The 25,901-nt window shown below is 41.6% G+C and overlaps 1 protein-coding gene across 1 annotated transcript in view; it reads left to right on the top strand.

Moving 5' to 3' along the window:
* CCDC171 (coiled-coil domain containing 171) overlaps positions 1-25,901 on the top strand; it is a 222,465-nt gene that overhangs the window by 67,477 nt on the left and 129,087 nt on the right. Inside the window, 2 exon segments of the mRNA XM_070736888.1 lie at positions 10,596-10,698; positions 22,556-22,662. Of these exon segments, the coding sequence (XP_070592989.1) occupies positions 10,596-10,698; positions 22,556-22,662 (210 nt within the window).

The following is a 25,901-nucleotide window of genomic DNA, read 5'->3' as shown; positions in this document are numbered from 1 at the left end:
ACCATTTATCTAGTAAAGCTAAATCATTTACCATATTACAGACGCCTCCCCATCTCTCTTGTTTTGAATTTTTGGGATATTTTTTTTTTGAAATTTTCTTGAGATTTCCCCCCCAGGTTTTTTCCCCTGTGTGTGCAGAGAAACTGAGTTTCCAGCACTGTGCATAAGTTACCATCTTGTTTTTAGCTTTTTTTGGGGGGGGGCGGCGGCACACATGCCTATGAGGTTTGACCATGTGGTGTGGGAGAAAGCAAACTGGCAGTGAGGTAAGTAGGAACTCACCCCTGCTCATAAACAACTGGTGATATAGAAACATAGAAACATAGAAGACTGACGGCAGAAAAAGACCTCATGGTCCATCTAGTCTGCCCTTTTACTATTTCCTGTATTTTATCTTACAATGGATATATGTTTATCTCAGGCATGTTTAAATTCGGTTACTGTGGATTTACCAACCACGTCTGCTGGAAGTTTGTTCCAAGGATCTACTACTCTTTCAGTAAAATAATATTTTCTCATGTTGCCTTTGATCTTTCCCCCAACTAACTTCGTAGCTCAGGCCTTGAGTGGATGGTTTGCTCACATCTGCAAAATTAGCTTTTGACTCTTGATAGCAAATATAATTGTCATATTTGTGAACACACTTGTGTAGCTTTCCTCAATCTACATTCTTTGTATGAGTATGTATGAGAAAACACAAAATTTCCAAAACCATAAAAGCAAGTAAAAGAAGAAACAGCATGTATGAAATCATTCTGGCCAATCTTTAAATGCATCTGAAAACCTTGGCACATGTATTAATATTGATTAACCATTTTTATTGCTTTGGTAAAGAGACAAATTGTTAAGCAAAAAGGGAACATCTCAGTTTTGCAAGATGGTAAATGTAAAATTCCACTGTCTTTGAACTTTGAAAAGAAATATTTAAGGCTGCTTTTCCCATACCATATAAATACAAAATACTTGATATAGGAAATAATTCCAGTTTGTAATATATAATTCAAAAGTACATCCACAAGTTTAAATGATATTCATCTTTGATCTTTGTAAGATCATGCAAACAAACATTGATATTAAGCCAAAATGAAGCAGTAATGAATAACCCTTGAGTTAGGTTAATGGCATTCTATGATTCTATGGAATGTCCAGTAAATATGATCTTTGTTATTGTTGTTGTTAACTGCAACACAATAATAATACCTAATATTCTTTAAAGCCACTTTGTTTAAATAGGAGATATTTGACTTCTTTATTGCAGACTTTTAGCAAATAATGCTTGTATTAGCAAAAATTTTTTGTTTATTAAATTAAATTAAATTTAACAATTTAAATTAAATTAATAAACCATTATTTCTTGTTTATTAAAATGTACTTTTAATAAATGTACTGTTTTAGAATGCTCTAAAACAAATGTCCAATACTGATAATAATTTAAGAGCTTTACACTGTAATGTTTTTGCATCAGGACCAAATTGTGATCAAATATTTTAATTACATGTAATTTATTGATAAAATGCATCTATATCAAACTGACTCAGTTCTTGGTGGTTACTTTGCAGTTTGGGGCATTTTAAATTCAATTTAAAAACTTGATTTTAATATGTTGCTTCAAAATACAGTAGTACCTCATGATATGAATCCCTCGTCATACGAACTTTCCAAGATACAAACCCAGGGTTCAGAAATTTTTTGCCTCTTCTTACGAACTTTTTCTGCCTTACAAACCTGGAGCTTTGACGTCACGAAGACGCTCTTCCTGGATTCCACATTTTAGCTGGCCAGGAAGGACATCTCTGTGACGTCAAAGCTCCGGCCATGGAATTCCCTATTTGGGATTCCCCACCTCCGTTTGAGCCTCCCGACCGTCTGACAGCTCCGCGGCTCTTTTGCAAAGCTGGCAGCCGGGCGGCGGGGGCTTCCCGGCGTCCTCCCGAACCTGACCGCCGAACCCAAACTTTGCCTGGCTCGGAGAGGAACGGCAGCTGGGCTAGCCAGGCGCCACATTCTTTGCCTTCTTTTCAAGCCCAAAAGCTGCCAGACACTTTGGGAAAAGTGATCGCTGCTGAGCATGCACTTTCCTGGTGCAACTTGCTGAGTGGATTCTTCCCTGCCCTTTTCCATCTCCACCTATGGCTGCCTGCTGCTGCTCTGGGGTGGGGGTAGCACCGACATTGGTGCCAGGCTAGCCAGTCACCATGCTCTTTCCAGGCCAAAAAGATACTGGATACTTTGGGGAGAGGGATCACTGCTCTCTCCTGGCACAACTTGCCAAGCGGATTCTTCCCTGCCCCTTTCTTATCCATCCATGCCCCGACCTGAACTTTAGCTGCCCAGGGACTCCATGGAAAGAGCCACCCAAACCTCAGAAACCACAAATATGATTTGAAAGCTCGGTTGTGAAAAGGGGGAGAGAGAGCGATTGCCGATGTGAAGCAGGCAGCCCTTGGTGGAGATGAAAAGGGGCGGAGAAGAATCCACTCAGTAAGTTGCGCCAGGAGAGAGCATGCTCCGTAGTGATCCCTCTCTCCAAAGTGTCTGGCAGCTTTTTGGCCTGAAAAGAGAGCAAAGAGTGTGGCAACTGGCTAACCTGGCATCAACGTCAGGCGTTCAGTGCCGCCGCTATTCCCACCATAGTTCCCTCTAAGCTGAGCAGTGAGCAATTGCTCACTTAAAAATCATCATCAACTCCGAGTTTTCCAAACCTGCCCAGAAGCCGAGAGGGAAAGAGTGAGAGGGAAGGAGAGAGAGAGGAAGAGAGGAAGAGAGAGAAACAGATAGAAAAAAGAGAGGAAGGAAAAGAGAAAGAAAAAGAATGGGAGTAAGGAAGAGAGAAAGAAAATCAAAATCTAGTTTGAAACTAGCTCAACTATTTAAGTGGCATTTTGATATTGATAGAGTTGCCCTATTATGAGCTCACTGTTATAGACACACAGTACAGTATTTTATTTTGAAATTCTCTGAGGCAAAACAGGGTGGGTTTTTTATTTGTTTGTTTGTTTGTTTGTTTGTTTGTTTGTTTGCTTGTTTGCTTGTTTGTTTGCTTGTTTGTTTGTTTATTTATTTATTTATTTATTATTTCTGTGCTGCCCAGTCCCGAAGGGACTGCCGCTCAGACACTATACTTTTCCGCCCCCCTCCAAAAAAATTAGAGGGAACACTGATTCCCACCCTAGAGCAGCAGCAGGCAGATAGAAAGGAGCGGGGAAGAATCTACTTGGCAAGAGTAGTTTTGCCTGTAGTTTTGTCTTTTGATTGTAGGCTAATGTAGCTGGGCTGCAAAGTCTAAATCAGTGGTCTCCAACCTTGTCAACTTTAAAATATCTCATATACTGTCATATTAGGTCATTGAGATTTTTGCAGTGATAAAACCAATTATTATTTCTATTCTACTTTTCCTCCAGGAGATAAAAGTGGAATAGATAGCCCTTATTCTAGAAAAGACTGGCCCAAAGTCACACAGCAAGTTGGGCTCAAACCTGATTTTCCTTATCGTATTTAGCAGCTTAACCACTAGACACCTGTCAATAGTGATTCTATCACATGATGGCATCCTTTGGGGTTTGGAGTTTAGGGCATGCAATCATTTTGAGTACAAAGGGAATGATTTGAATATGGAGTGGCCTGGTAGGCAGTTTGTAAATCAATCTGATGTTTTGTCATGTAACTAAACCTAGTGAATACCTCCAAGGCTTCGAGGAACTGATGGTTCTGCAGCTGCTTTTTACCCGTATTGGCCCATTTCAAGGTATACTGTTTGGTTGGGTGGCCTCTTGGTAGTTGGAAAGGCATTTACATATAAATTGAGTTCCCAAGCTTGACAGGCTGCAACAGAGCAGCTCTTTGATTAAGTAACAGTAGAGAAACAGAAAGCTCAATTAGCTGCAAATTACACCAAAGTCAGACGCTAGCATCTGTGTGTTCTTCTTGCACCTTACTGTCAGGAATCTCTTGCTTATATACCTTTTTTCCAGAGGATCAATATATGTTGGACAAGAGGCAGAACGCTGCCTAAGAAATCCAAGTGTAAGCAGCTCATTCTGAGTTTCTCATTCGGGAAGCTCAGATATGAAGAATAACTTTTCTTAGTCTGCTTCTATGTATGTTATTTTAAGTTGCTTTGAAAAGGACATTTGGGGAGCCTTGTGGAACTAGGGGGGTTCGAGGGAGAAAAGAATGCAAGTGGTTGGCTGGATAAAGGTAAATGGTTCCCCTATCCAGTAATATCTGACTCTGGGGGCGGACGGTACTCCTTTCAATTTCTCAGTTGAGACAGATTTGTCCGAAGATATCCATCATCATGTGGCCATCATGATATCATACCACAGCATAGAGTATGTTCTGTCGGGCTCTCTGGTAGAATCCTCCCCAAAATTCACAGGTATACATTTCAGACACACACACGTTTGAAAATTCAAAACAATGTTCTTTATAATGAAAATGCAATTAAAACTAAGCCCTCTTTTGGTATAGCAAAGAGCACTCGTCTCCAAACAAATTGGTAATTTGTACAAGTCCCTTATCAGTTCTGTGATACTTAGCTTGCAGCTGTGAGGTAATTCACAGTCCTCCTTCTTTCACAAAGTGAAACACACTTTGCTCTGGTTTAGTTTCAAAGCGGGGGAAAATCAGCACACAAAAAGTCAAAGTCAGTAAAGCAGTCACGAAACACAAAGATCTGATAATCCTCCACAATGGCCAAACCCACAGGCTGCTATTTATAGCAGCCTCACTAATTACCACAGTCCCACCCAACCACAGGTGGCCTCATTTTCTTTGATAATAATCTCTCAGTTGTTGTTGCCTATGCATCGCTCTCCGCATGCGTGGCTGTATCATTAACTCTTGTTCTGAATCCAAGGAGGAGCTAGATAATTGATCTCCTTCTGAGCTGTCTGCCAGACTCTCCTCCTCCCCGTCACTCATGTCTTCTTGGTCAGAGGAGCCTTCATCATCAGATTCCACCGGGGGCAAAACAGGCCTGCAGCATGTGGATGTCTCCCCCACATCCACAGTCCTTGGGGCAGGAGCAGGGCCAATGCTAACCACAACAGAGTATATGATGAAATATGGAATGCTCTGATTTTCCCACTGAAGTGGTACCTACTGAACTTTTTGGAGTGTAAGACGCATTTCTCACCCCCCCTTCCCCCCCCAAAAGAGGGTGAAAATTTGGGTATGTATTATACACCAAATGTAGCCATGGCCAGCCTCTCAAGTGAGGTTTCACAGGCTGAAAAAGCCAGGCACAGAGCTCACAACCAACGAACCTGTTGCTAAAGTTCACCACTGGAAACAGCTGATTGAGGGTATTCAAGGAGGCTATTCACCACCACCACCAATCAGCTTTTTTCTTCTTTTCTTCCCCCAAAACTAAGGTGCGTCTTATATTCCGGTGCGTCTTATAGTCCAAAATATACTGTGTTTATCTACTCTCATTTGCCCTTCATGGCACCGGGCCAGATTATCTCCGGGACCGCCTTCTGCCGCACGAATCCCAGAAACCAGTTAGGTCCCACAGAGTGGGCCTTCTCCAGGTCCCGTCAACTAAACAATGTCGTTTGGCAGGACCCAAGGGAAGAGCCTTCTCTGTGGCAGCCACAGCCCTCTGGAACCAACTCCCCCCAGAGATTAGAATAGCCCCCAACCTCCTTGCCTTTCGTAAGCTCCTCAAAACCCACCTCTGCCGCCAGGCATGGGGGAATTGAGATACGCTTTCTTCCTAGGCCTTTACAATTTTATGCATGGTATGTCTGTATGTATGTTTGGTTTTATAACAAGGGTCTTTAGCTGTTTTAGTATTGGATTTTTACATGCTGTTTTTATCACTGTTGTTAGCCGCCCCGAGTCCACGTAGAGGGGCAGCATACAAATCCAATAAATGAATGAATGAATGAATGAATGAATGAATGAATGAATGAATGAATGCTCTTGAACTGCTAGGGGTACAGGAGCTGGGGCAAGGACAGGAACTCGCCCCATTGTTCAGTGCTTGGATCTCGAACCCAGCCTTCCAGCTGACAAGCTCAGCTCCTGAACTGTTAAAGTCACCGCATCCCCAATTAGCTGGAATTAAAATATGACAGGATTGCTGGGCAATCTGAGTGTATATGTATATCCTTGGAGCAAAGTGGAGAATTTGGAAAAATCAAGTGGCCAAACCTGACTTACAAGGGGGTAAACATAAATGTAACATATCAATACAGAAAAGTTGCACCAATCTAAACACACTAATATATGGCAAATTAAAAAAATAAAACATTCACATCACAAGATAAACTGCTCTGTGCCTTTGAACAGCTTGCCTAAATCTTTTGTGCTGGAAGAAATTCTGCTGGTGCACAGTTTGAGTATCTTCTGCTTGAAATGGATAGACACGCATGAAAACATTTACTTTATTGGTGTGACATTGCTTTTTATACTGTTCTGTGGGCAATCTGCTTTTTCCGTGGGGACAGCAAAGTAGGGTTGACAGGATTGTGTGTCGCTCAGCACTCTAGCCTATTTATACCCTGTAAAAATTGCATGCATCTTTATACTTCTTTTTGGAATACTGATGTTTTAAGAAAGAAAAAAAATCTCGGCATGAGAATTCCATCGGTGCTGGAAATTCTTTGTGATGTATAGTACTAACCAACACACTGGGAAGACCATGTAAATGCTACTGGGGATCAAACACTGAAATGTATATGAATAATATATTAGTAGATATACAGAACATATAATTAAAATTGAAGTGGTAGAGCAAATTTATAAAATATTTAAGCAGAATGGTGGAGAACGCAGAAGAGATCCGCATATATTCCAGTCAGTCATGATCCACTGTTGGCTCATAACAGAGCTCAGTTAACAGGAAAAAGATGTTTCTCGCCATAAAAACCCTGTATCCTTAAATCTTCAGGCTGACTTTTTGTTGTGGGAAATGCTGATAACTCAAAAGCTAAGATGGCTGTTACCCAAAGTTGGCTTGCGGGTCACTAGAGTAGAGAAAAGAAAAGCAATCAGGAAGCATCAATATTAATACAAATCGAAAGGATACAAGCAACGAGTTACAGTCATAAGTTGGAGGAGATAGGTGATAGGAATATTGAGAAGACTAACAGAAATAGTAATGCAGCCTTAGTAAATAGCTCGACAGCGGTAAGGGAATTATTTGTTTAGGAGAGTGATGGTGTTTAGGAAAAAACTGTTCTTGTGTCTGCTTGTTTTGGTTTGGGGTGCTCTATTGTGTTGTTTTGAAGGTAGGAGTTGAAACAATTTATGTCCAGGTTGCAAGGTGTCAGTAAATATTTTCTCTCTTTTGACCTGTGCAATATACAGATCTTCAATGGAAGGCAGGTTGTCAGTACAGTGTTCCCTTAATTTCCGCAGGGGATGCATTCCGAGACCGCCCGCGAAAGTTGAATTTCCGCGAAGTAGAGATGCGGAAGTAAATACCCCATTTTTGGCTATGGACAGTATCACAAGCCTTCCCTTAACACTTTAAACCCCTAAATTACCATTTCCCATTCCCTTAACAACTATTTACTTATCCTTGTTACTGGTACTCATCATTGAATAAGACACTTAGTGATCCTGATATTTATAAACATAATTATTTATTAACAATAATTACTTTTTTTGTTATTTCTTTGCAAAAATTATGTATGACGTCATCGGGCGTGAAAAACCATGGCATGGGAAAAAAACCACAAAGTATTTTTTAATTAATAGTTTTTGAAAAAACGTGGTATAGGTTATTCGCGAAGTTCTAACCCGCGAAAATCGAGGGAACACTGTAATTGTTTTTTCTACAGTTCTGATTATCCTTGGAAGTCTTTGTCTATCTTGTTGGGTTGCAGAACCAAACCAGATAGTTATAGAGGTGCAGATGACAGACTTAATAATTCCTCTGTAGAACTGTAGCAGCAGCTCCTTGGGCAGTTTGAGCTTCTTGAGTTGTTGCAGAAAGAACATTCTTTGTTGTGCTTTTTTGATGTCTTTGATGTTAGGTGACCATTTTAGGTCTTGAGATATGATAGAACCTAGAAATTTGAAGGTCTCTACTGTTTATACTGTGTTGTCTAGTATTGTAAGAGGTGGTAAAATGGGAGGGTTTCTCCTAAAGTTTACCACCATTTCTACGGTTTTGTGTGTGTTCAGTTTCAGATTGTTCTGGTCACACCGCAAGGCTAGTTGTTCAAACTCTGATCTGCATGTGGATTCATCATTGTCTCGCATAAGTCCAATCACTGTTGTATCATTTGCAAACTTCAGTAGTTTAACAGATGGATCATTTGAGATGCAGTCATTGGTATACAGAGAGAAAAGTAGTGAGAGTACACAGCCTTGGGGGGTGGGCTGTTCTAATTGTACAGGTATCTGATGGGATTTTGCCTAGTTTCACCTGCTGTTTCCTGTCTGTTAGGAAAATCAATATAATCAGTTCGCTTGCTACATCCTCGAAGAAAAGCTTGGTTTCCACACACGTTTATTTTAGAAATGTCGGCTGAAGAAAAACCTTCTGTTTTGATGTATACAAGATCTTTTGGTTCCTCTGCCTCCTTTCTTGCTTTGCTCGTTTTCTGAATAATCCCAATCTCATGGAATGTGAATGAAAGCCATCTGCCTCTTTAGAGAGACTTTTTGCTTTGCCTGGTCAATGATGAAACTTCATTTTTGCTGTCTGTCAACTAGATCTCCAAGGCTGACTGAGGAATTCTGGGAGTTGAAGTCCCCAAGTCTCAAGTTGCCAAGGTTGGAGACCCCTGTTCTAGAGGGTCTAGTACAGGGGTAGGCAAAGTGGGCTCTTCTATGACCAGTGGACTTCAACTCCCAGAATTCCTGAGCTGGCATGATCAGCTGAGGAATTCTGGGAGTTGAAGTCCACAAGTCATAGAAGAGCCCATTTTGCCTACCCCTGGTCTAGTACAACTTGCCACAGCCATCTCCCTGTGGCTAGCTCATTACTACCATCTTGCTGTGGCCATTTCCACGCAGCCGTCTAGCTGCAACCAACTCACTGTGTGAGACAAATAGGTGTGCCTAACTCGCCTTGTGGGGCAGTTCCATGTAGGATAACTCAATGCGATGTTATCCGCCACTAGTTCTTCGACATTATTTCCATTGTTGTCAATAGAAATAATGTTGAAAGAAATAATGGCAGATAACATTTATTGCCTTGAATTATCCCATATGGAATTGTCCTGGGGAGAGTTGGCTAAAGCGAATTGGCTGTGGTGAGATGGCCACAACGACTTGGCTCTAGATGTGTGGACTTCAACTCCCAGAATTCTCCAGCCAGCCAGGCTGGGAGTTAAAGTGCATGCATCTTAAAAGTTCCCAAGGTTAAGATTAGACACTACATCAGGAAGTAACTTTCCTAGTTATAAATGCAGGGTCTAGTTTTCACCAGTTGTAGTTTCCTATAGATGAGCGTACACAAAAGAAGCTACTTTGGAAGACCAAAACTAAATACAGTGGTACCTCATCTTACGAACGCCTCTTCTGACGAACTTTTCAAGATACGAACCCGGTGTTTAAGATTTTTTTGCCTCTTCTTCCGAACTATTTTCACCTTACGAACCCAAGCCGCTGCTGCTGGGATGAAGGGGTTTCTTTCCCCCCCCTTTTTTGAAGAAAGAAAAGGGAGGGGCTGCTTGGAGTAGGAAAGATTTTGCAGAGAACAACGTGCTTGCAAAGGCACTGAAAGGGTGTCTTTTTAAGAAAGAAAAGGGAGAGGCAGCTTGGGGGAGGAAAGATTTTGCAGAGAACAACGTGCTTGCAAAGGCACTGAAAGGGTGTCTTTTTAAGAAAGAAAAGGGAGAGGCAGCTTGGGGGAGCAAAGATTTTGCAGAGAACAACGTGCTTGCAAAGGCACTGAAAGGGTGTCTTTTGAAGAAAGAAAAGGGAGGGACGCCCCCCTTGCCTTTCTTCCTTCCCACTCACCCTTTAGCCGAGCCTTGCTTCTTCCCCCCGCCCCCTTTAGCTGCTCCTCCCTGCCCTCTGTTCACCTCCCTTCTAAAGTTTGGGATTTTCCTGAAGGATTTGCACGCATTATTTGCTTTTACATTGATTCCTATGGGAAACATTGCTTCATCTTACGAACTTTTCACCTTATGAACCTCCTCCTGGAACCAATTAAGTTCGTATGATGAGGTACCACTGTACATCTACCACACATCTCAGCAGAGGACCAATTTATCAGACTTCTTCAGGGGCACCTTCGTGCCATGTCAAATTTTGGGTTTGCCATATTTCCCAGCCAGGATGTATTTTGCAATAGAGGAGAAGAAAAGACGAATGATTCCTGGGTGATGTTTTAATTAGTTCCTGATGCTTTACTTGAACTTTGCTCTAGTGGCAGAACATAGAAATGATGCAAAATCCACTATTTACTTGGAAATTAACCTGGAAAAGCAATCATAGTGGCACGACTTCCCTGAAATAATTTTGTTATTTTGGTATTGGGAAATTCCTCCAATTTGTTTTTGTTTCCCTTAAATATTAGTTCATGGTGTGTCCTGCAACAGTTTTGGTAGCTATGAAATGACTCTTCTAGGCCTTTAATCTCTCTCTCTCTTTCTCTCTGGCTTTCTTCTCGCTCCTGCCAAATGAAGACCAGGAAACGCCAAGCCTTCCTAGCAGAGACATGTGAAAACAATGTGAGAGAGCTGGATTCACTTCTGGACTGCTTTACTATGTCAAGCCAGTGGACAGCAGGTTAGTTGAAGCTATGAAATGACAGATGCATCTGTCAGTGTTCCAACATCACTAAATAGGAGGGAATTCTGCAGATGCCTCTAACATTCCCCCTTCTCAACATGCTTTGATTCGATGACATGCCAAGAGCAGCCCTCACAGCAGTGGAGTGGCCTCACTGGCTGCGATGGGGTGACTGAATGCAGGCCTGCTCTTGTCAGCCCAAACTTGATTTACAAGTGTTGGATTGTTTGCGATTGGCTGGGAAAGGTCGCGGCGAAAGCCAAATGAGAAAAACGTCCTGACAGTGGACTTACCAGGGGAACAGATGTTTTTCATTGAACTGAGCCAAATTCACAGGCAACCTTCAGCTACTTAAAGGTTGTGTGTTCAGAAAAAGTCGTGTAGGACACAGGAGTTTCTCACACGACTCTTTACAGTGTTAGTATAAATAGAATAGAATAGAATAGAATTTTTATTGGCCAAGTGTGATTGGACACACCAGGAATTTGTCTTGGTGCTTATGCTCTCAGCGTACATAAAATAAAATATATATTTGTCAAGAATCATGTGGTGCAACAATGATTGTCATAGGGGTCAAATAAGCAATGAAGAAGCAATATTAATAAAAATCTTAGGATATAAGCAACAAGTTACAGTCATACAGTCAACATGGGAGGAAATGGGTGAAAGGAATGATGAGAAAAACTAGTAGAATAGAAGTGCAGATTTAGTAGAAAGTCTGACAGTGTTTTCGGAAAAAACCTGTTCTTGTGTCTAGTTGTCTTGGTGTGCAGTGCTCTGTAGCGACGTTTTGAGGGTAGGAGTTGAAACAATTTGTGTCCAGGATGCGAGGGGTCAGTAAATATTTTCCCCGCCCTCTTTTTGACTCGTGCAGTATACAGGTCCTCAATGGAAGGCAGGTTGGCAGCAATTGTTTTTTCTGCAGTTCTGATAATCCTCTGAAGTCTGTCGGTCCTGTTGGGTTGCAGCACCAAACCAGACAGTTATAGAGGTGCAGATGACCGACTCAATGATTCCTCTGTAGAACTGTATCAGCAGCTCCTTGGGCAGTGATGCCAAAGCAAATTCCACCCCCAACCCCAGTGCAGAAGTGGCTCCTCCACCCGGCCATTGTCTGCTCTGCATCGTTGGCAGTAGTGGGTTGCACCAGTACAGGCCACACTATATTGTGGTAGCGGGAATGGAGATGTACACACATCTCTGTATTCTCGACACATGCACGTGTGCGCCCGCATGAAATTCAGCTTCTGCACATGCACCGGAAGCAAAATCTTGCATGAGGATGCTCGCATGTGCGAGACTTTACCAATTTTCAGCGGTTTTTTGCAGCAAAGAAATTGGAGAAATCCCATGCGTGTGAGCGTCCTTACGTGAGATTTTGCTTCCGGCGCATGAGCAGAAGCCGAATCTCACATTGATGCACATGCACCCACACTAGTCTCCGGGAGCACAGCGGTAGTGCCGGAGATGAGGAACCCTTGCCTGATCGTCGGTAATGTTAATTTCAATGGAGGGAAGTGCTGAAAGAAATTTCAGAGACAAAAGGTCTTTTTCCTCTCATTCTTTTGAGATTTGTTGTTGAGCCACTGTAATTCCATCTTTACACAGATTTTGCCTTCCTTTCCAGTTGATCTGGTTCTGGTAGCCAGAAGTCTAACCAAACTCACAACGGAGAGTTTAACTTTATTTTACTTTGAGCAAACACTTGCATTTTGCAGAAGCAGACGATAGGCATTAAAATGATCTCCTAAAATGGAATTGAGTAGTCTTTCTCTCCCCCCCCAAGTGAAAAAACAACCATACTTTACTGAATCCTCCCCTTCTCCCACCCTTTCTGCATAAATCTGTCCTATCACTTGTATTATTTTTCAAGATTAGGCTGCCAGTGGGCCACCCACGTTAAGTCAGAGGGGAAGTAATTCTAGACAGAAACGATCCTGACAATACATCTTTTTACAATGACAGAAGTGGCACTGGAAGAATTCTGGCCTTTGGTTCCGCGGTGGTACAGCCCCAGTTTGTATTAATCACCATTTGGAAGCAGGGACTTTCCCACTACATAGTTGAGATTTGTTTTCTCCTTTCACACAGCGGGGATTTACTCGCCCGTTTCCCCTCTTGCATTTCAGCTTTCGCTGCAAATGAGTATTGATGTAATTACCATGAATTTTTCATGGCCCTCATCCAACCCAGCCAAAGGTTTGGAACCAAAATCCGTTCTGCATCTAGGGAGATAGGGAGACACGCAGGACATAGCTTAGAGAAAGCAGGGAACGGAGACTATTGAAATTGGCTCGAAGCACACTTCCTCCTTTTCAGAAGCATTGAAGAAGTCTCTGAGCTGAGCATTTTGGAACAACTTGGTTAGTGCAGATTTTTTTGGCAAGGGGGATCAAGCTGCCTGGAAAGAAGGAGCCAAGACAAAGCAAGTTGAAAAGAATCATTTGCATGAAACATATGCTTTTGTATATAGGTATTTTTTTTTTTAGCTTTGATGTTCTCTTTGTTGCCTGGGGGGAAAAGGTGGTGGTGGGAAATATGCCATTATCTTATTTTTTGGGATGATTGCTTACTTGTCTCCTTTCTACAGACTTAACATTTGTGTAATGTGTCACTACATCAAGCAGACTCACAGGTAGCTCATGTCTTGAGGCTGAACAGAAGAATAGGCTGATATTGGGTAATCCTTACATCTTTTGACCAGGGTCCTGTCTTGTTTTTCAGCACATTTAAAAAAGAGAGATCAAATGAATGGTTATGGCCAATACAATAAAGGATAGTGACCCAGTTTCTCTATAAAGCAAGGGTGGGGTACTACGGCCCCTTTATGACTTGTGGACTTCCACTTCCAGAATTCCTGAACCAGAGTTGAAGTCCACAGGTTTTCACAGATCATAAAGTGGCCATCCTTCCCCATCTCTGGTATGAAGTAAACCATAAATTAAATAAATAGCACGTTTGTGGGGCTGAGCATTTGGACACAGTCTTCTAAGAGTAATATCAAACACAGTTAGTGTGGAAACTATTGTGGTTTGCTTTAGTTTTGCTTTTGGACAGGAGTGGGCAACTATGGTGGCGCTTCAACTCCAATGGTCCTTGGAAGAAGCCGATTATCTAGGCCCTCAACAGTCAGGATTCAGGCCCGGCTACAGCACGGAAACTGCTTTGGTTGCGCTGATGGATGATCTCTGGCAGGCCTGGGACAGGGGTTTATCCTCTGTCCTGGTGCTTCTTGACCTCTCAGCGGCTTTCGATACCATCGACCATGGTATCCTTCTGCGCCGGCTGGAGGGGTTGGGAGTGGGAGGCACTGTTCTTCAGTGCTTCTCTTCCTACCTCTCCGGTTGGTCGCAGTCGGTGTTAGTGGGGGGGTCAGAGGTCGACTTCAAGGTTACTCCCTTGTGGGGTGCCTCAGGGGTCAGTCCTCTCCCCCCTGCTATTCAATATCTACATGAAACCTCTGGGTGAGATCATCCAGAGGCATGGGGTGAGTCCCAGCGACCGATTAGGTCCCACAGAGTTGGCTTTCTCCGGGTCCCGTCAACTAAACAATATCGTTTGGCGGGTCCCAGGGGAAGAGCCTTCTCTGTGGCGGCCCTGACTCTCTGGAACCAGCTCCCCCTGGAGATTAGAACTGCCCTCACCCTCCTTTCCTTTCATAAACTCCTTAAAACCCACCTCTGCCGTCAGGCATGGGGGAATTGAGACATCTCCCCCGGGCCTATACAATTTATGTATGGTATGTTTGTGTGTATGTCTGCTTTAATAATGGGGTTTTAATGTTTTTAAATTATTAGATTTGTCATGAATTGTTTTATTGTTGTTGTGAGCTGCCCTGAGTCTACGGAGAGGGGCGGCATACAAATCTAATAAATAATAATAATAATAATAATAATAATAATAATAATAATAATAATAATATGGTAAACTTTATGACATGTGCACTTCAGTTTGCAGAATACCTGAGCTAGCCATGAAGTCCATATATCATAAAGAGGCCATAGTTGCCTATCCCTGCTTTAGGCGTATAAACCGTTAGTAGCATAGCACTAGGAAGAGGCAGAAACACACAGCTGTGCCCATAGACAGATGTGTGGATTTGTTTTCTAAGGAAACCATGGAATACAGAGTAAAGGAAAACTGCCTTACCAGAACATAAAAATTACAGGACTGGAATGGAATTCATACTTAACCTGCCTTTGCTTATGAGTTGAGAATTTCAAAATATTTAAAAAATAGAAAGAAACATGCAGTGTGAGAAGTGAGCTGATAGCCATCCGTTTTACTTGCTCTGGCTTCTGACGAAGTGAGCTGCAGGTCATGAAAACTTATGCCTTTTAATAAAATTGGTTAGGTGGATGGGGTGCTACCAGACTGCTTCTTAACGCATATATAGGACATGCAGTTCCTTTTTAACATCCAGTATATATTTTTTCTTTTAACATCTTACCTATTAAGTTTATTATTCCCTCTGAGGAGCCCAGGAAGCCTCTTATCCCAGATAAAATATTATTACATTTTGATACCAGGTTACTCCCTCTGTCCAATATTTTTCTCATAAAATACTTCTGCTTGATATATTTATTTAACGTTTCTTAGTACATTACTTTTTCTTGAGGTAGAGATTAATCAAAAGATCAATTGCTGCTCTGCTACTGATTTGCTGGCAATGTGTACAGAAGGCTTTCTCATACCAACAGAGATCCAAATTATAATCCATGCACATACTCAAACTCTATACCCCGTCTATAAATTATATGTGTTACTAATAGGTGTGAGAGACTGCAGCCCAGAAAACAAAATGCACAGGTACAGTGTATGTAGTACCTTGCTCAACAGTAGTAATTGTGAGATGGTCCTTGGAATCCCAGTGGACAACCATTTAAATATGAGCCAGCGGTGTGTAGCAGTTGCCAAAAAAGCCAACACAGTTCTAGGCTGCATCAACAGAGGGATAGAATCACGATCATGTGAACTTTTAATACCACTTTATAAGGCGTTGGTAAGGCCACACTTGGAATACTGCATTCAGTTTTGGTTGCCACAATGCAAAAAGGATATTGAGACTCTAGAAAAAGCACAGAAAAGAGCAACAAAGATGATTAGGGGATTGGAGACTAAAGCATATGAAGAAAGGTTGCAGGAACTAGATATATCTAGCTTAATGAAAAGAAGGACTAGGGAAGGCATGACAGCAGTGTTTCAATAACTTAGGGGTTGCCACAAAGAAGAAGGAGTCAACCTATTCTCCAAAGCATCTGAGGGTAGAACAAGAAACAACGGGTGGAAATTAAACAAGGAGAGAAGTAACTTAGAACTAAAGAGAACTTTCCTGATAGTTAGAACAGTTAATCTGTGGAACAGTTTGCCTCCAGAAGTTGTGAATGCTCCAACACTGGAAGTTTTTAAGATGTTGGATAATCATTTATCTGATGTAGTGTAGTGTTTCCTGCCTAAACAGCAGGTTGGACTAGAAGACATCCAAGGTCCCTTCCAACTCTGTTGTTGTTGTTGTTGTTGTTGTTGTTGTTGTTGTTGTTGTTGTTCTTCTTCTTCTTCTTCTTCTTCTTCTTCTTCTTCTTCTTATTATTATTATTATTATTATTATTATTATTATTATTATTATTATTGCTCAGTGTTGGTCAACATCTATATGAAACCACTTCTGAAAAGTGTCTTGAAAATTGCTTAGATTTCATAATGGGCTAGATAAAAGATAATAAGCTGAAGTTACATCTAATCAATCTAAAGGCTGTGGTGATGAATATAAAACTGAAATTTATTTGGTTCTGAGTTGTTTTGGACTTTCCCAAAGGTGCAGATTTGCAGTGCTTCTCAATCTTTAACTACAGGGAGGACTGTAACAAAGAAGAGTTGGCATGTTGTTTACACAGATAGTTGTGCCAGCTGTTTTTGTTCATGATGTGGTCAGGGTCAGTGATGGCCATATTGTGATACAGAATAGAAATCAAATAAATAATATCCAAAACATTATTGGGTTAAGCACTTTCATTATTCTCTAATTTCAATAGCTTTATTTCACTTTACTTTTTGTGTTTCTACTTTCACGGCAAAGAGACTGGAGACATCCAAGGGGAAACCCATTAAAATATTATTTGCTACAAGTTGTGAAAGTATCTCACTTTCATGGTTTTTATCAAAAAATAATTGTGGCTAGGGCAAGCAGAAATTATGGTTGCAATAACAACAATGAATGAATGAGAAACAGGAGAGTTCCATGTAGATAGAGAACACATTTTGGATTGAAGCTCCTTGGAGTTGCTTTTTCTTCAAAATAAAATTAGCCAATTTAAGAGTTTTATTTTTAAAGAAAAGAAATGTGTATAAAGTGATATGTTCTTGGCTTGTAGGATCTTTAGTCTTTAGAATAAAGAATTGTGCAGGTTATGTATGTATGCATTTATTTATTTATTTATTTATTTATTTATTTATTTATTTATTTATTTACTTACTTACTTACTTACTTACTTACTTACTTACTTACTTACTTACTTACTTACTTATTTATTTATTTATTTATTTAAGATTGCTTTTTATATGATAATGATTTTGAAATGTGAGATGCAGAACTAATGGCCTCCAAAATCAATATATATGGAACAACTCTCTTAATAAAGGGTATACTTTTAATGTCTCAAGAAATCAGAGTCATCTTCAGAAAGTTATTTGCATATTCTTTTAGATATTTGCATATTCTATAAAAATACACATTTTTATAGAAGCTAAGAGTGATCAGTTTTGGAATATTGTTACAGAATTGAAGGTTTTGGAAACACCTATTAAGCCATCATGTAGCATAAGACCTTGCTGTATGTAACAATCATTTGCACTTATGCCTTTTGAAAAATGTATTTAAAGCACAGTGGCTAAAAGTACATGCAGATCATGCTCTACAACCAGATCATGTTGCTTCCAGTAACTTTAGAAAATTTAGAAAAATGAGGACCTGGATTGTGGGGGCAATAGGCTGGCTCTGTTAAAAAGTGCTATTGCTAACATGTTGTAAGCCGCGCTGGGTCTAAGGAGAAGGGCAGCATAAAAATCGAATAAATAAATAAATAAATAAATAAAATTTTATTTTCTATAAATAGCATCCATTTATTATTATTATTATTTATTTATTATTATTATTATTATTATTATTATTATTATTAATTGGATTTGTATGCCGCCCCTCTCTGCAGACTCGGGGCGGCTAACAACAGCAGTAAAACAGTACAACAAAATCCAATACTAAAAAAGCAGTTAAAAACCCATTATATAAAGACCAATCATACATACAAACATACCATACATAAAATTGTGAAGGCCTAGGGGGAAAGTGTATCTTAGTTCCCCCATGCCTGGTGGCAGAGGTGGGTTTTAAGAAGCTTACGAAAGGCAAGGAGGGTGGGGGCAATTCTAATCTCTGGGGGGGGGTTGGTTCCAGAGGGTCGGGGCCGTCACAGAGAAGGCTCTTCCTCTGGGTCCCGCCAAGCGACATTGTTTGATTGGCGGGACCCGGAGAAGACCCACTCTGTGGGACCTAACTGGTTGCTGGGATTCGTGCGGCAGAAGGCGGTCCCTGAGATATTCTGGCCCGGTGCCATGAAGGGCTTTATAGGTCATAACCAACACTTTGAATTGTGACCGGAAACTGATCGGCAACCAGTGCAGACTGCGGAGTGTTGGTGTGACATGGGCATATTTGGGAAAGCCCATGATTGCTCTCGCAGCTGCATTCTACACGATCTGAAGTTTTCGAACACTTTTCAAAGGTAGCCCCATGTAGAGAGGGTTACAGTAGTCGAGCCTCGAGGTGATGAGGGTATGAGTGACTGTGAGTAGTGATTCCCAGTCCAAATGGGGTCGCAACTGGTGCACCAGGCGAACCTGGGCAAACGCCCCCCTCGCCACAGCTGAAAGATGGTTCTCTAATGTGACCTGTGGATCGAGTAGGACGCCCAAGTTGCGAACCCTTTCTGAGGGGGTCAATGGACGGACAGATGGAATTGTCCTTGGGAGGCAAGACCCACAGCCACTCTGTCTTGTCTGGGTTGAGTTTGAGTTTGTTGACACCCATCCAGGCCCCAACAGGCTCCAGGCACTGGCACATCACTTCCACTGCTTCGCTGACTGGACATGTGTATGCTATGTACAAGTTCATTTTGAGTGCCAGTTCTCAGGAACAGTAGAGTAGAGTAGAGTAGAGTAGAGTGTAGAGTAGAGTAGAGTAGAGTGTAGAGTAGAATAGAGTAGAGTAGAGTAGAGAGTAGAGTAAAGCAGAAGAGAACAGAACAACAGAACAGAATAGAATAGAATAGAATACCTGTCAGGATTCCAAGTAATACATCCATAGTAAACAAAACTCCAAGACAGGTAGGTTCCTCAAATAACAGTTTTATTGGATGTATCATATTAGCACTGTTCTGGTGAAAACCGACTCTGAAGGTATCTGCGGTTTTCACCTAATTAAAAATAAAAGTTTTTCCCCTTCTCCAAACAATCAGTCACACAGCCTGATCCAGCCGCCTAGGAATGTCGCTCCTCCTCTCTCTCGCCAGGTGTTAAAATGTCTTTGGTTCCCAGGGCAAAGTATTTTGGCTACAAAACCCCAGCTATCTCAATCTCCCCCTCCCTATCCCTCACCTTCAATGTTGCCACACACAGCGAAGCCTTAAAATGACTTCTGTCAGATCAGCTTCAGGGTTGGCCAAGTGTGATTAGACACATAAGGAATTTGATCTCTGTCTATATGCAAAATACAGTAGTAATAATTGTAATAATGATATCAATAAGAAGTCAGTTATGGTAGTCTGAGCTCTCAGACATTGTGCTTCTAATGAAATGACCATTGTTTGAACTATTAATTTTACATCTGGTTACAGATGACGTTTTGGTTGGGTTTTTTTTGGTTTTTTTTTAAAAATAAATTTTATTTATTGATTTTTAACAATTTAAAATCACACAACATTTTGGTTGTTGAACCATGGTTTAAACTGTTCATTAAGGTCTGCCATGACTACTTAATTAATTGTTGTGGTTAGCTCTGGCCCAGCTCCTGCCCCAAGGACTGTGGATGTGGGGGAGACATCCACATGCTGCAGGCCTGTTTTGCCCTCGGTGGAATCTGCTGATGAAGGCTCCTCTGACCAAGAAGACATGAGTGACAGGGAGGAGGAGAGTGGGGCAGACAGCTCAGAGGGAGATCAATTATCTAGCTCCTCTTTGGATTCAGAACAAGAGTTAATGATACAGCCTCGCATGCGGAGAGCGATGCATAGGCAACAACAACTGAGAGATTATTATCAAAGAAAATGAGGCCACCTGTGGTTGGGTGGGGCTGTGGTCATTAGTGAGGCTGCTATAAATAGCAGCCTGTGGGTTTGGCCATTGTGGAGGATTATCTGATCATTGTGTTTCATGACTGCTTTACTGACTCTGACCTTTTGTGTGCTGATTTTTCCCCGCTTTGAAACTAAGGTTTAGGTTTAGGTTTATTGGATTTATATGCCGCCCCTCTCCGCAAACTCGGGGCGGCTCACAACAATAATAAAAAAACAGTACAGTACACAATACCAAATCCAATGCCCACCCATCCAGTTCCAATTTAAATTAATAATCTCATAAAAAACAGTACAGTGATCCCCCGGGTATTGCGATCCCGATCATTGCGAAACGGCTATATGGCGATTTTTCAACCCGGAAGTAAAAACACCATCTGCGCATGCGCGCCCTTTTTTCTATGGCCACGCATGCGTAGATGGCGCCGGGCAGATCAGCTGCTGGGCGGCTTCCCTGGGTCTTCCCCCTCTTGCTGGCGGGAGGGCGAGCGGCGGGCATCAGCGAGGAGTTTGCATGGACGGCAGGGAAACCCCAGCGCCGCTTCCCAGCTGAGTCCTGAAGCCAAACGCAGAAGTTCGCTTCAGGACTCAGCTGGGAAGCGGCGCGAGCGAACAGCGTGGGCGGGCGAAGGGCAGGCGAGCGGCAGCGAGGAGTTTGCGTGGGCATTGGGGAAACCCCAGCGCCGCTTCCCAGCTGAGTCCCGAAGCCAAACGCGGAAGTTCGCCTTTGCCTTCTGGCTTCAGGACTCAGCTGGGAAGCGGCGCGAGCGAACGGCGTGGGCGGGTGAAGGGCGGGCGAGCGGCGGGCGGACAAGACAAGCGACGGGCAGACAAGACAAGCGGCGGGCGCGGCAGCAGCGAGGAGTTTGCGTGGGCGGCGGGGAAACGCCAATCTTCGGCTCCTCGCATGCGCAGATGGTATTTTTACTTCCGCAGCGCTACTTCGCGAAAAACCGATCATTGCGAGGGGTCCTGGAACGGAACCCTCGCAATAATCGGGGGACCACTGTATATATAAAAAACAGGCACACAGTCAATCAATCAACAAAACAACATGGGCAAGGGGGAGGTGTTTTAGTTCCCCCATGCCTGATGGCAAAGGTGGGTCTTAAGGAGTTTACGAAAGGCAGGGAGGGTGGGGGCAATCCTAATCTCAGGGGGGAGCTGGTTCCAGAGGGTCGGGGCCCCCACAGAGAAGGCTCTTCCCCTGGGTCCCGCCAGACGACATTGTTTAGTCGACGGGACCCGGAGAAGGCCAACTCTGTGGGACCTAACCGGTCGCTGGGATTCGTGCGGCAGGAGGCGGTCCCGAAGATATTCTGGTCCGGTGCCATGAAGGGCTTTATAGGTCATAACCAACACTTTGAATTGTGACCGGAAACTGATCGGCAGCCAATGCAGACTGCGGAGTGTTGGAGTGATATGGGCATACTTGGAGAAGCCCATAATTGCTCTCGCAGCTGCATTCTGCACGATCTGAAGTTTCCGAACACTTTTCAAAGGTAGCCCCATGTAGAGAGCGTTACAGTAGTCGAGCCTCGAGGTGATGAGGGCATGAGTGACTGTGAGCAATGACTCCCGGTCCAAATAGGGCCAGAGCAAAGTGTGTTTCACTTTGTGAAAGAAGAAGGACTGTGAATTACCTCACAGCTGCAAGCTAAGTATCACAGAACTGATAAGGGACTTGTACAAATTACCAGTTTGTTTGGAGACCAGTGCTCTTTGCTATACAAAAAGAGGGCTTAGTTTAAGTGAATTTTCATTATAAAGAACATTGTTTTGAATTTTCAAACGTGTGTGTGTCTAAAATTTGTACCTGTGAATTTTTGGGAGGAGTCTACCAGAGAGCCCGACAGAACATTAATGAACAGTGAAAATACTGTTTTGGGGAAAAAGAGGAATTAGGAGATGTCACTATTGACAAACGTGGCCATCAGTTAAATTAGGTTAGATAATCACTTGGGTTTTATTTTTCATTTTTTTTCCTGCATAGGGTACATATAAGAAGAAATAATATTTTGAGGTTTCAAGTACTTTAACTTGCACCCAGGCAAAATAGGAAGCCCTGCAGTCCTTTGGCATAGAAAGAAAATTTCTTTCCAAAATGCATGGCAGAGCATGAATCATTGAAGGCACGGATGCTCTGCGCTTGAGAGCAAATGTTTGTTTCGTTTGGAGGATCTTTTTTGAACGACACCCAGGCTTGCAATCATTAGATACCTTTAAATAAGATTGGAGGTAGGCCTCAAGATGTGTAGGGAAAGAAGCCAGAGTTCATATTTTTTCATGTGGTGAACTGTAGCCATAGCGCAAAAATTCTTCTTCGCCTTTATTTGATATTAAAGAACAGATCCACCAGTGTGCCTTGGAGAAAACACAGGGGTTGTTCAACATTCTGTTATTGTCACTGGAGCCCAACTGATTTAAATATCTCTGTTGTTCTTGGAGAAGTTTTCCTGTCTTTCTGCTCAGCTCTAAGGGCTTTGTTTTGATTCTGCATTTTTCTTCAGGCATTCACAAGGACAAAGATAAACCTCCGAGCTTCACTCTTGTCCTTGAGACTTTGAGGTGTACCTTGACAGATTATCAGAACAAGCAGGAAGAGGCATCTAATGAGGTAACACTTGCACTGCTCAGCTCCATGTATATAGCCTTCAGCCCACAATGCTACAGATTCCTTGCCTGTTACAGAGGTCAAAACACTGGGAATGTTGAGTTGACAGCTTTGCAGAGAAGAAGAAGAAATAATTTTTTTGTCACAGCTCTTCCTTTAAGCTTGCCCCATGGTCATGATTCACTTTAACTTAAGAATGTGTGTTGAGCTCTGTGTATGTGTTTATGTGATTATTTTTTTTGTTTGCGTTGAAATGTTGTAATGCCCCATTATTCTAAGTTAAGCTTTATGCGTGACTGATTTTTATTAACCATTTAAGATTTCACATACAGTACAATGTATATAAAAAAACTACAGGTATATTCACATAGTTTATTACCAGTGTTTACATCTAGTCCAAATTGATAGCAGGTGAGTAAACAGTAGAGACTTTAGCATTGGAGGGGGTAAGTGTTAAAATTTGGTTTCTTGCTGCCTTAATGTAAAATGTATGCATTTAAAAAAAAAAATTCCTGGACCATTTTTGTTAATGTCTTCAAAGGACAAATAGTTAAATCTGGTTTTAGCTTTGTTTTTAGTGTTTAAAATTAATTAAATAGATCTTTGTGCCCCCACAGTGTACATAAGTGTTTAAGGTACTCATGAATTGTAATATTGTATTCGCTACTCAAGAGTAAACCTAATTGAATTTTATAAGACTTCTCACAGTATTGTACATCTCATTACCTTCTCAAACTATTCAGTTCACTTTAATGGGATTATTGATAGAGCTATAAAACATCCCAGTTTTATGTCACTTTTTAAAAAAAATATTTTTATTAAATTTTTATTACAACAAACAAACAAACAAAAAAATCTTAAAGAAAAAGTGCCCAACACCAATAAACCCCACCACCATTTAGGGGGTTAAATTATTTCCAATAAATTTCAATTTCTTCCTTAGTTCCGGTTTACATTTCTTTACATACAAAAAGTGATTGGAATTTATTTTTCACATTGTCGTCATAAATTCTACTTAAGATATAATTTTTCACCTTATTCCATCGTGCCATCAGCTTCTCCAATTTATTTTCATCAAAGTTATTTAATCTTATTTCCATAATTTCGAAGTGGATGTGGTCCACCATATACCAGTACCAATTCTGGATTGTCCATTTATTACTATCCTTCCACCCTAGTACCACTACTGCTTGAGCGCTTTCCAAAGCTGCTGTTTTGATTTCTTTAAATTCTCGTAATTCCCCATGTTTAATTAGTGTTGCTAATTCTTTCTTGATTATCCAATTAATGTTTAGCATATTGTTAATTTCATTCTGTACTTCCTTCCAACATTTTTGAACTTCAACACATTCCCAGATCATATGCATAAAAACTGCTTTTATTTGGCAACCATGCCAGCAATTTCCTTTTCCTTTCCTCTGGAAGTGTGCTAGTTTTACTGGTGTAAAGTACCATTTATGTAAAAATTTCCTTCTCATCTCTCTAATTCTTGTGTTCTTTATCTTATATATATATATTTTCTACTACTTCTTCCATCTCGTTTTCATTGATCTGTGGTTCATTTTGCCAGTATCTTTTATGTCACTTAACTATATGAAAAAGGATAGATTTCTTTTTAGCAAACTGCTACAATTTTGACTTAAATATACAAAAATACAACATTCTTACTTTAGAATGTGTTTGATCCGTTACAATATTGAAAGTTTTAAATCTTTTTGCAGTCAAGTCTTTCCTGCTATCTGAGAGCCACCAAATGAGTCCCAGGGGAAGTAGTTACACGTCTTGGTATTCTTACCACCCTTACTTAATTTCTTTTGTTAACAACTGACATCTTAGTGGCCTTTGGAGGCGAGAGGCCCTTAATTTCCGCTGTGAAATGTTATTTGGGAGGATGAACATCACCTGATCTTCAACACAACTGAAAAGCCAACTCAGCAGGCTTTGGCTGAGGAACATATTTTATTGTGAACTGATGCCAGAGACAGCAGTGGGAAGAGACCAAAGGGGTGACTGATAAAAAAAAAAGCAGAAAAAAATATTCTGTCAGCAAGAAGAATGAACTGTCAAGAAAATAAATTGCAAGCAGCCCAGGGCCAACAGATGACCTGCCACAAGACTTCCCAGTAGGACTCAATGGACCTGACCCTGAAGTTGTCATATGGAGCCAGAGACTACAGTATACCCTCCCGATAGGCAGATGGGATACCTCTGTGCCCTTTCTTTGCCTTCTTGATAGCACTTCTGTCGTCTGGTATTCTGTTTTCTTTGTGCTGAAATTAATAGCAACCCCCCCCCCCCCTTTAGCAATTAAGGGGCTGGGGTGGGTGGGAAGTCTACCTACATTGTGCTTGTAAACTTTCCACAGCCATTTAAAAAACTCTTAATCATGATAATCTTTTTCTACTGATTTGCTCAGTTAGAGCAACTTAGTAGTTTTACCACTTATGCCAAGTCAGGCTGAGACTATGAGGCTAAACACATTTATATATAAATGTGTTTATTGAAAAGTTCCATATCCTATTGAACTTAATGACTTGCAAGTAAATGTGTTTGCAACTGCTGCATTAAATCAATACATTATTTGGGGAAATCCAATTCCTGCAGAATGGAAAGTATACCTAAGGCAACTATAGATACTGTTGTGGTTGGCTCTGGCCCAGCTCCTGCCCCAAGGAATGTGGCGGTGGATGCAGGGGAAACATCAACATGTCATAGGCCTGTTTTATTGCTGACAGAGTCAGGTAGTACAGTTTCCTCGGACGAAGAAGAAGGTGGGGGTGACTTGGAAGAGGGGGGCTTGTCACACAGCCCAGGAAGCCAATCTCCATTATCTTCGGTCGATTCGGATGAGGAAGTGTTAGACCCACACAGGCGTAGAATTATGCATAGAAGAGACCAATTGAAGAAATATTACAGGAGATAAGAGAAGCCACCTGTGTTTGGGTGGGGCTCCAGTAATTAGAGCTGCTGATATAAATAGCAGCATGCTGGTTTGGCTGTTGTGGAAGATTATCTGATCCTTGTTTCTTCAGGACCATGCCTTGCTGTTTCCAGACTTTGTTGATTTTTCACGACTTTGAAACCAAAGCAGAGCAAAGTGTGTGTGTGTCTCACTTTGTGGAAGAAGGAGGGCTGTGACGTTTCTTCACAGCTGCTAGCTAAGTACTTAAGGACTGATTAAGGGGATTGTACAGCCTACGAGGTTGTTTTGGGACGAGTGCTCTTTGCAATAGAAAAAGGAT

This window comes from Erythrolamprus reginae, chromosome 2, assembly GCF_031021105.1.
Source record: "Erythrolamprus reginae isolate rEryReg1 chromosome 2, rEryReg1.hap1, whole genome shotgun sequence".
In the NCBI taxonomy this organism is placed as follows: Eukaryota; Metazoa; Chordata; class Lepidosauria; order Squamata; family Dipsadidae; genus Erythrolamprus; species Erythrolamprus reginae.
The sequence above is the reverse complement of the archived record's forward strand: the minus strand, read 5'-3'. Positions and strand labels throughout refer to the sequence as shown.